Source organism: Fukomys damarensis, unplaced genomic scaffold (assembly GCF_012274545.1).
Source record: "Fukomys damarensis isolate Sample0158 unplaced genomic scaffold, DMR_v1.0_HiC HiC_scaffold_10, whole genome shotgun sequence".
Classification (NCBI taxonomy): domain Eukaryota; kingdom Metazoa; phylum Chordata; class Mammalia; order Rodentia; family Bathyergidae; genus Fukomys; species Fukomys damarensis.
Window position 1 is genome coordinate 40,480,041 of NW_022900922.1, and position 11,187 is coordinate 40,491,227.

The 11,187-nt window shown below is 34.7% G+C and overlaps 1 protein-coding gene across 1 annotated transcript in view; it reads left to right on the forward strand.

Annotated features, from left to right (window-relative positions):
• LOC104870648 (prolactin) overlaps positions 1 to 10,348 on the forward strand; it is a 45,124-nt gene extending 34,776 nt beyond the window's left edge. The window contains exon 10 of the mRNA XM_010636328.2: positions 10,208 to 10,348. Coding sequence (XP_010634630.1) covers positions 10,208 to 10,348 — 141 coding nt within the window. The remainder of the gene's footprint in view (positions 1 to 10,207) is intronic.
• Positions 10,349 to 11,187: the final 839 nt, after the last annotated feature.

An 11,187-nucleotide genomic window follows, 5' to 3' on the forward strand; every position in this document is an offset into this window, starting at 1 on the left:
CAAGAACTCCTGTAACTGCCATGCACAAAAGAGTATGGATTTACTAATCCATCTAAATATTGTTAGGACACAAATATGAACTGACTTTAGATTCCTTGAAACAGTCTTCAATCATGTTTCCCTCCAATCTCATCTGCTTAGTGTGGCAGATAACAAATAAGAAAGTTGAACCCACTGTCAAGCATTCACCTGAGCATGGGGACACCATCCTTTCCTTCTCCAAATGCAATGTATCAGAATCTCTGGCAAAAACAAATTACAGCATAAGCCTCATATATTCTCCACCAGGTAAGTGAGTGATGACACCTCCCCATGCATTTTCAGTGTTCCACTTATTGAGCTTGGACAAAGAAGGCTGGATGAGTGTCACTCAGATTGGCTGTGTGGATCCAAAGGTGATGGATCCCCCAGGGCCAGCTCTCCTCAGGAGGCAGAGAGCTGATCTGAGAGGATTTACATCAGCTCAAGTGTTACCCAGGTATTGGTAGACAGTGGACATTGATCGTCTTAATACATATTTTGAAAGTAGAGGGTTGGAAAAATAGGTGGAACACAATACAAATTGAAGCTGTAAAAGAACTATGCAAAAACTAAAACATGTATAAAGTATGCAAATATCTAATTTTTGCTTTTGTCTTCTACTTTATTTCTGTTTTCATTCTTTCCTGAAATTTTGTTTGTATTAGGAGTATTCTTTGTCCTTTCGAGTTGAGTTTCTATAGCTGCTGAGGAAAGAAACTAGCACTACGCACATGAGAATTGAAGGTCATTATGTTGCCTTGTCAGCCTGCACTCTGTGGAGTGTATTTCTTTCCTTCTTGGATTTCTTTTACCTTGTTTTCCTCCCCTTAGTCCTGTTTTAATGCCTTTAATATATGTAAACTAGGCAACCCCTCCCCCACTCAGGCCTTCTCTCCACTAGCAGACAGGTGAGGTCCAGAACCTCGTGGCACCTCCAGGTACTGAACCCAATCACCCCCCATCTCTGGTTTCCTGTGTACATTTCTTCCTCATCTATACTGCAAAAGCATGAATTTGAGCCTTTTCTTTCATTTTTTGTTCTTGATAAAGTTGGCTCTGGGTTTATTGATTATATTTATTGTTTTGAATAACCAAGTCTGATTCGTTAATTTTTTTGTATTTTTCTCTTAGTCTCCATTGCATTGATTTCTGCTCTGATCTTTATAAGATCCTCCCTTAGATAAGCATTTGGTTTGTCTTGCTCTTCTTTTTCTAAAAGCTTTAGATTCAGCCTTAGGTTGTTTATAAGTGTGGGCATTCAGTGATATACCTTTCCCGCATAGAACTGATTTCATTTTGTCCCATAGATCTTCTGCATAGTAGACCCAAAAAACTCCTCCACAAGATTTCTAGATTTAATTTACAGATTCAGTAATGTAGATTGATAATAGGTAAACACTCAAATATCAATAACCAACTTGTGCAGAAATAACAGATTTACTGAGAGTGCAATTAGAGAAACAGTCCCTTTCATGATAGAATTCAAAAAATTAAATATGCGGGAATCAATCTAACAAAGGAAACAAAAGACCTCTACATTGAGAACGACAACAGTTTGAAAAAAGAGAATGAAGAGGATGTAAGAAAGTGGAAGGAAACCCCTTGTTCCTTGGTAGACAAATATGCGGGAATCAATCTAACAAAGGAAACAAAAGACCTCTACATTGAGAACGACAACACTTTGAAAAAAGAGAATGAAGAGGATGTAAGAAAGTGGAAGGAAACCCCTTGTTCCTTGGTAGAAAGAATTGATATAGTGAAAATGACCATACTTTCAAAATTGCTACACCAGTTCAATACAATCTCAATGGAAATTTCAACAGTATATTTCACATAATTGGAGAAAACAATATAAAAATTGACTGGTAATTAGAAGAGACCTAGAATAGCAAAAGCATTTCTTGGTCTCAGAAATAATGCAGGGGGTATCACAATCCCCAAGTTGAAACTGTAGTACAAAGCCACTGTGATTAAAAAAACAAAACAAAACAAAAAAACCCAGCATTTTACTGTCAAAGAAACAGACCTGAAGAGAAGTGGAACAGATTAGAAGATGCAGAAACAAGTCCTCACATGCTTAGTCATCTTATCTTTTACAAAGGAGGCAACCATCCTCCCCGGAGAAAAGATAGCTTCTTTAATAAATGGTGTTGGAAAAAATGGACTTCATTTTGTCGAGGATTAAAACTAGACCCATATATTTCACCATGAACTAAACTAAAATTCAAGTGGATTAAATATATAAATATTAAAACAGAAACACTAAACATGCTGGAAGATAATTTAGGTAGAATGCTTGGAGATACAGGCATAGTAAAAGACTTTATGAACAAATTTTCAGTAGTATGGGAAGCACAAAGCATAAGTATTTGGGATCTCATGGTTTTATAAAGTTATTACAAACTGTGATGCTATAAGCACAGGTGAACATATATCAATGTAGTGTGATTCTTTTCATTCTCTTGATATAATACCCACTAGAGGAATACCTAGGTCAAGGGGAACTTCCAATCACATTTCTTTGAGGTATCTCCATAAATGATTTCCACAGCTGTTGCATCAGTCTACATTACCAACGTCAGTGAAGCAGAGTTCCTTTGTCCCCACAGTCCAGCCAGCACTTGTTATCGCTTGATTACATGATAGTAGTCATCTTTCTGGGAAGAGGTGGAATTTCAACATTGTTTTCATTTGTATCTCTCCAATGACCAGTGATGTTGATAATTTTTTTATTTGTGTTTTTGTTTGCTATTGGTACCTCTTTGTCTGAGATAGGTCTCTTTACTTCGTATGCCCAGGTTTGAATTGGGTCTTTAAATTTGGTAGGTACTTTTTTTTTTAAAGTTCTTTACATATTCTAGATAGTAGACCATTGTTTGAGGAACAGCAAGGGAAAATTTTTCCCATACTGTGGGCTGTCAAACACTATTGGTGTTTTCTCTCTCTGTGAAGAGGCTTTTAAATAAGAAGACATCCAACTTGTTGATTGTTGTGCTAGTTCAAGACCAACTGAGATTTTATTCATGAAACCTTTTTCTATGACAATGTCTTCAAGACTTCTACATAACCAATCTTCCAGTTGATTTACTGTTTCTGTTTTAACATTTAGTTATTGAACCCCTTTTGATTTTAGTTTAGTACATGGTGAGTGATAGAGATCTAGTTTTAATCTTTGGCAAGTTGAAAACCAATTTTTTTCAGCACCATTTATTAAAGAGACTATCATTCGTCCAGTGAGGGCATTTGTTTCCTTTATTAGAGATGAGGTGGCTGAGTGTGTCTGCAGTTGCTTTTACAAGTTCTCATGAGTTCCATTAATCCTCAGGTCCTTTTCTTTGTCAGTTCCATGCTGTTTTTAACACAGTAGTCTTGTGGTATAATTTCAAGTTGGGGATTGTGGTACCCCCTACTTTGTCTTTATTGACTAGGGTTGCATTTGCTATTCTAGATCTCTTTTTGTTGCAAATGAATTTTTTAATTATTTCTCAAAGTCTGTGAAGTATGCTGTTGGAATTACAATTCAGATTGCACTGAATCTATATAGCAGATTTGGAAGCATTGCAATTTTCATTATATTGGTTCTTCTTACCCAGGAGCAAAGGATGTCTTTCCAATTTGTGATATTCTTGTCAATCTCTTTTTATAGAGTGCCACAGATTCTAGAATAGAGGTCTTCAATTTCTTTCCTTAGGTTGATTCCTAGGTATTTAAATTTTTGGAATGCTATTGCGGAGGGGGTTGTTTCTCCAGTTTCTCTTTCAGTGAGTCTGTAGTTAGTGTACAAGAAAGCTATTGATGGCTATGTGATGACTTCCTATTCAGCTATTCCACTGAATTTGGTTAAATCTAGAAGACTTTTTCTGGAGTTCTTGAGGTCTTACATATAGAGTACCATGTTACGTGCAAATAATGAAAAAATGACTTTTTCCTTTCCTATCTTTATTCCTTTTGTTTCTTTCTTTAGTCTATTTGCTGTGGAAATGTTTTCAAAACTGTATTGAAAAAAGAGTAGTGAGAGTGGATATCTTAGTCTTGTCCTGATTTTAGTGTGAAGGATTTCAGTTTTTCACCATTTAGTATTACATTGTCTGTTGGTTTTTCATAGATGGCTTTTATCAGAGTGAGGTAAAGACTGTGTATTCCAATTATTAGTAAGATTTCTATTATGAAACCATATTGGATTTTTTAATGCTTTATCTGAAGCCATTGAAATGATCATATGTTTTCTGTACTTGGTTCTATTAATGTGGTGTATTCCATTTATTGATTTGCATATGCTGAGCCATCCCTGCATCTCTGGGATGAATTCCACTGCATCAGGATATATAATTTTCTTGATGATCTTCTGCATCCTGTTTGCAAGTGTTATATTAAGGATTTTTGCATCTATGTTCATTACTGAGATTAGCCTATAGTTCTGTTTTTTGTTGGGTCTTTCTCTGCTTTGGGATCAATCAAGGTGATGCTTACTGTCAGGAATGAATTTGGCAGTATTGCTTCCCTTTCTATTTCACTGGAGACTTTAAATAGCATTGGCAATATTTCTTCACTGAATGTCATTTACCAGTGAAGCCATCAGGGCCTGTGCTTTACTTGTTGGTAAATTGTTAAATACTTTTACAATTTCACTGATTGTAATTGGGGTGTTTAGCATTTTTATATATTCTGGTTCAACTTTGGTAATTCATAGGTATCTAGGAATCTGTCCATTTCTTTTCTTTTTTCTATATCATTGGCATATAGTATCTCAAAGTAGGTACTGATGATCCTCTGGAATTCTGCTGGTTCCATCGTAATTTCACCCTTTTCATTCTTAATTGCATGAATTTGGGCCTTTTCTTTCCATTTTAGTAAATTTTCTCTCTTGTGTAATTTTTGGATTTGTCCTGCTCTTCTTTTTCTAGAAGCTTGAGGCTCAGCATCAGGTTAGTTAATTGAGCTCTCTCTGGTTTCCTAATAGGAGTATTCCTAGCTATGAATTTCTCTCATAAGAATGCTTTCATTATGTCCCATAGATTACAATATGTTGTATTGACATTGTCATTTAATTGTAGGAACTGTCTGATTTCTTTAATTTCCTCTGTGACCCATGGATTATTCAAAACTGTTCTGTTCAATTTACATGTGTTTATGAAATTCTTGCAGCTTTTATTCCTATTGATGTCCAGTTTCATCGCATTATGCTCTCATAATATAAAGGGGAAACTGCAATTCCTTTACATTTACTTAAATATGTTCTATGAGAAAGATGTGATCTCTTTTGATGAATGACCAGTGTATAGCTGAAAACAGTGTGTATTCTGATTTTGTGTGGTGGAATGCTATGTAAACATCTGTTAGTTCACTTGTTCAAGAGTTTGAGTTCCAGTATGTCGTTGTTTATTTTCTGTCTAGTTGATCTCTATATTTGTGACAGTGGGGTATAGAGGTCCTGCACTACAATTGTAGTAGTGATTATTTGATTTTAATGTCAGTTATTATTTATGTGATATAGTTGGTCACACTAGTTTTTGTGCCTATATATTTATTTTAGCCATCTCTTCTTCCTGGATTTTTCCCTTTATGAGTTTGTAGTGGTCTTCTTTTTTCCTCTTAATCAATGTTGGTTTGGAATCCATTTGATCTACATTACGATAGATACTCTTATTGTTTTTCCTGTTCCTATTGCATGGAGTATTTTTTCCACCCTGTAACTTTAAATCTATAAGTTTCTTTTTGAATTGTCTCTCTTATATGCAGCATATTGTTATATCTTGTTTCTTGACACATTCTAATGGTCTACTATGTTTTTAAATTCATTGTTTAATTTAAACAAATAATACAATTACATTTATCATTGGGATCTTGTACCTTTACATGATATCTATTGGCTTGTGGTTTTCGCCATACCCCTGCCCTCCCCTATTTACAAAAAATTTGCTTCCGTTTTTTCTTTTTTTCACATTTTTTCTTTTCCCTTATTTCCTTCCCTCCATTTCCCCTTCCCTTTTAGCCATTTTCTTCCTATTCACACAATTATACCATTTGAACCTTATTTATACTTTTAGTGTTTTACAACAGAGAAACTATTCATTATTTACACAAGTGTGTTCTATTTATTTTCATTTAATAGTACTACCTTAATGTGCATCCATTTAGCTATAAATATTTCTAGCTTTTCATTCTTTATGGCTGAGCAGTACTCCATTTTATAGAAAAAAACACATCTTCTTTATCCACTCTGCAGTTTATGGGCATTTGGGTTGTTTCCAAGATTTAGCTATTACAAACTGTGCTGCTATAAACATGGGTGAGCATATATCTCTGCTGTATGATTCTTTTAAGTCTTTTTGAAAGATACCCATCAGAGAGGTGGCTGGGTCAAACAGAACCTCAAATCCTAGTTGGTTGAGGTATCTCCATATTGATTTCCATAGTGGTTGAACCTGTCTTCATTCCTACCAACAATGGAGAACGGTTCCTTTCTGCTCACAGCCCCTATAGCATTTGTTATTGGTTGAATTCTTGATAACAGCCATTCCTTCTGGGGTAAGATGGAATCTAAGTGTTGTTTTCATGTGCATCTCTTGCATGATCAGTGATGTGGACTCTCTTTCATATATTTATTTGCTGCTTTTACTTGTTTGTCTGAGAATGCTTGTTCATTTCAAATGCCCATTTTTTAATTAGGTCTTTGTATTTGGGGGTTCTGACTTTCTTTAGTTTGTATTTTCTAGATGTAGTTTTTCATCCGAGCAGTAGCTGGTAAAATTTTTTCCCACATTGATGGTTGTCTTCTAGTTTTGTTGTTGATTTCTTTACACTGCAAAACTTTTTAATACGAGATCCCAATTGTTGATTCTTTATGCAAATTCTTGTGCTGCTGAGGAGCTGTTCATCAAGTCTTCTCCTATGCCAATGTCTTTGAGTGTTCTACCTAATTTACTTTCCAGAAAGTTTAGTGTTCCATTTTTGATATTTAGATATTTAATCCACTTGGATTTTAGTATATTGCATGGTGAAAGACAGGGATCTAGTTTTAATCTTTGCTAAGCTGTAATCCAGTTTTTCCAACACCATTTATTAAAGAGTCTGTCTTTCATCCAGTGAGTATGGGTGCCTCCTTAGTCAAGGATATGTTAGCGAATTCCATCTGGTGTTGTTTCTGCATCCTCTAATCTATTCCATTAATCCTCGGGTCTGTTTCTTTGCCAGTACCATGCAGTTTTTATCACAGTGGCTTTGTAGTAAAATTCAAAGTTGGGAACTATGATATTCCCTACCATGTGTCTGTTACCTAGAATGATTTTTGCTATTCTAGGTCTTTTCTGCTTCCAAATTCAGTTTTGGATTTTTTTCTCAAGTTCTGTAAAATATACTGTTTGGATTTCCATAGGGATTGTACTGAATTACATAGAATTTTTGGTATTATGGTCATTTTTCATTATGTTGGTTCTTCTTACCCAGGAGCAAGGATATCTTTCCATCTTCTCACATCCTCTTCTATCTCTTTTTTCAGAGTGCTGTAATTTTCATTGTAAATGTCTTTTCTCTCCTTTGTTAGATTGATTCCTAGATATTTCATTTTTTTGGCTGTGATTGTGAAAGGAATTGCTTCCCTAATTTATCTCAAAGTGATTCTGTTAATTTTATACATGAAGGCTATGGATTTTGTATTGTTACTCTACTGAATCTGTTAATTACCTCTAGCAGTCTTTTGGCAGAGTTTTTTGTTTTATTTTTTTGTTTTTTTTTTTTTTGGTTTTTCTATGTAAAGTGTAATATCACCAGCAAATAGTGACAGTTTAATTTCTTCCTTTCCTATGTTTAGTACTTTTATTTCTCTCTTTTGTCTAATTGCTGTGGAAATGTTTCTAGAACTATGTTAAAGAGGAGTGGTGATAGCGGACATCGTTGTCTTGATTATGATTTTAGTTTGAAGGTATTTTCACCATTTAGAGTGATATTAGCTGTTGTTTTTTCATAAATAGCCTTTACAATGTTGAGATAAATACACTCTATAAGTGTGGCTAAAGATTTACCAATTTTATTTATTCTTTTGAAAAATCATTCTTTGATTCATTAATTTTTTGTATCATTCTCAATCTCCACTGCATTATTTTTTACTCTGATCTTTATAATTTCTACCCTTTTCATAGCTTTCACTTTTTCTTCCTCTTCTTTTCCTAGGAGCTTAAGGTTAAGCATCAGGTTGTTCATTTGAGCTCACTCTGTTTTCCTAGTATGGACAATTAGTGCTATGGATTTCCTTCACAGAACTTCTTTCATTGTATCCCATACGTTCCTGTACATTGCATTGGGATTATCATTTAATTGTAGAAATTCTAATTTCCTTAATTTCCTCTGTGACCCAATTGTTTTTCAGGATGGTGTTATTTAATTTCCATGTGTTTGTGAAGTTGTTGCAGTTCCAGAGGCTACTAATTTCCAGTTTAATCACACTATGATCTCAAAATATAGAGGACATTATGTCAATTCCTTTCCATTTACTTAAGAATGTTTTCTGAGTAGCATGTGGTTCATTTTGGAGAATGACCTGTTTACAGCAGAAAATAATTTATATTCTAATTTTGTGGTTTGGAACACTCTGTAGACATCTACTAAGTCCGTTTATTCTAAGTCTTGGTTCAGTTCTATTTTTTTGGTATTGTATTTTTGTATGGGTGATCTGTCTATTTTTTTTCAATGGAATATTGAGATCCCCCACTGCAATTTTATTAGTGCTTATTTCATTTTTCATATCCAATAATATTTGTTTTGTATAGTTGGGTGCATTAATATTTAATGAATATATATTCATGATTGTTATTTCTTCTTTGTATATTGGTCCCTTTACAAGGATTTATTAGACTTCTTCATCTCTCTTATTAGATTTAATTTTCAATCTACTCTGTCTGCAACTAAGATAGCTACCCCTGATTTTTTCTGGGCTCCTGTCACATGGAGAACTGTTTTCCATCCTTTCACATTCAGTCTATGGGTTTGTTTTTGAACTAGGTGTGTTTGTTGTATAAAACATATTGTTGGATTTTGCTTCTTAATCCATTCTGCCAGGCTATTTCTCTTGATTGGTGAATTGAGGCTATTGACATTGATGGCTATAACTGATATGTATTGTTTTTTCATAGTCATGTTATTTTCCTCTTCGTGGCTCTTTTTAATTTTCCCCTTCTCCCTTTAGTTTCTTGCCTTGCCTAATTGCTTTACTCTGTCAGGCCTCATGGAGTTGTGACCTTCAATGTCTTTTTCTAGAATATTGTTTAGAATTGTTTGTAGTGATCGTTTGGTAGTTATGAAGTTTCTCAAGAGTTCTTTGTAATGCAAGTATCTTATTTTCCCATCCAACTTGAAAGAGAGTTTTGCAGGGTATATCAGTCTAGTCTGGAGATTGTTTTCTTTTAGGACTTGAAATACCTCAGTCCAGGCTACCCTTGACTTGAAGGTTTGTGTTGAAGTCTGCTTTGATTCTGATAGGCTTTCCTTTGCATGTGATTTCTTTCTTTTCTGTAACTGCTTGTAGTATTTTGTTTTTCCATTGGGATTCCAGGATCTTGACTATTATGTATGACTAGGTATAGATTTTTTTTGATAATGGCTAATTGGAGCCCTATATACCTCACTGGTCTATATGTCAAATTCTTCCCCTCTCTTTCTGAAGTTTTCTGTCATTAATTGTGTGAATAGTTTTTTAAAGTCATCTGTATTTTTACCTGCTACAGCATGGATTCCTATCAGCCTTGTATTATTCTTCTTTGCATCATCTAGGAGTTGTTGGATTCATTTCTCATGATCCCTTACTGTTTTTAAGAGATCTCTCTTTTCATAGTCACTGACCATATTCCTATCTTCCATATCTGAAATTGTGTGTTCACATTCAGTCATTCTGCTGAGAATGATTTTAAGATAGTTTTTGATCTCTTGGATATCTGTTTAAATCTGTTTCAAGGATTCCATTTCTTTCCTATGTTGGTCATTCATGGTTTCCATTTTTACCTATTCAGGGTATTCGTGGCTTCTATCATCATCCTGAGCTCATCTATTTTTTTAGCAGATTCTATTCTAGAGTCTCTAATAATGTCTTTCTTTGTGCTCACCATCTCTGTAGTTATCTGGGAAATAATTTCTGTTTTGAATTTTTCTAGCACCTCATTTAACTGTTTTGTTACTTCCTGTGCTATCATTTCAGGTTGTCCAGAAGGTTGATTGTCAGGCTTTCCCACATCATTACCTCCAGAGTTTACCTTTGGTGAGGTGGAAGTCTGTGTTGGTGCCTCATTTAAATGTCTTCTCATTTCCATTTTTGTCATTGATACCAGCCTTGGTTTAATTCCTGGATTGATTCTGCAATCTTTCAGATATAACTGGTCATTAGGTTTTGAATCTCTAACGTCTTTTTCATTATGTGAGGGAGAACAATGGCTTAGATCAATCACAACACCCTAGCTCAAGTGATATAATAAGCAAACAGTAGCATCAAGCATAGTTGAGAAAATGAACATTTGTGGTAGCATTTAATCTATCACCTTTAACCATGTGAATGAAATAAAAATTAAGGACCAGGCCAAGATATGTTTATAGTGAATACACTCTTCAATATATCAACTCTACCCTTCAGGTTAGGGATGTAGAAGGAGTTGGCCAGGGAGGGACCTCTAAATAGGATAGAGCAAGGCTAGATGTGAGGTCAGAGGACACAGGAAGATCACACAAATACTAGGGAGCTTTTGAAGAGAAGAGGAGAAAACAATAAAATATACCCAAGAACAGAACAAACTAACAGGGACAAGGAGGCCAGAGAATGTAATCACTGTCTTTTAAAACTAATGGCAATTGAGAGAAGCAAAATGAGAAGAAAGGGGAAAGAAAGAAAATAAATTCAAGTTAGGAACAGGAACAGAAAGGGAGAGTAATGGAGAGAGAGAGAGAGAAAGAGAGAGAGAGAGAGAAGTAAAAGAAGATAAAAAGATAAAATTGGGAATGGGAGATAAAAAATTTTAAATGATTAAAGATAAGAAAAAAATATTATTTGAAAATAAAAAATATACAAATAGAAATAGAGGACCTCCTTTAGGGTATGCCTCAGTTGACACAATAGACAGCATGGGCTGGAGTGTGCAGGTCTTATCTAATTAGTCTCAGCCAACCAGTAGCTCTCCCCTGATGTTC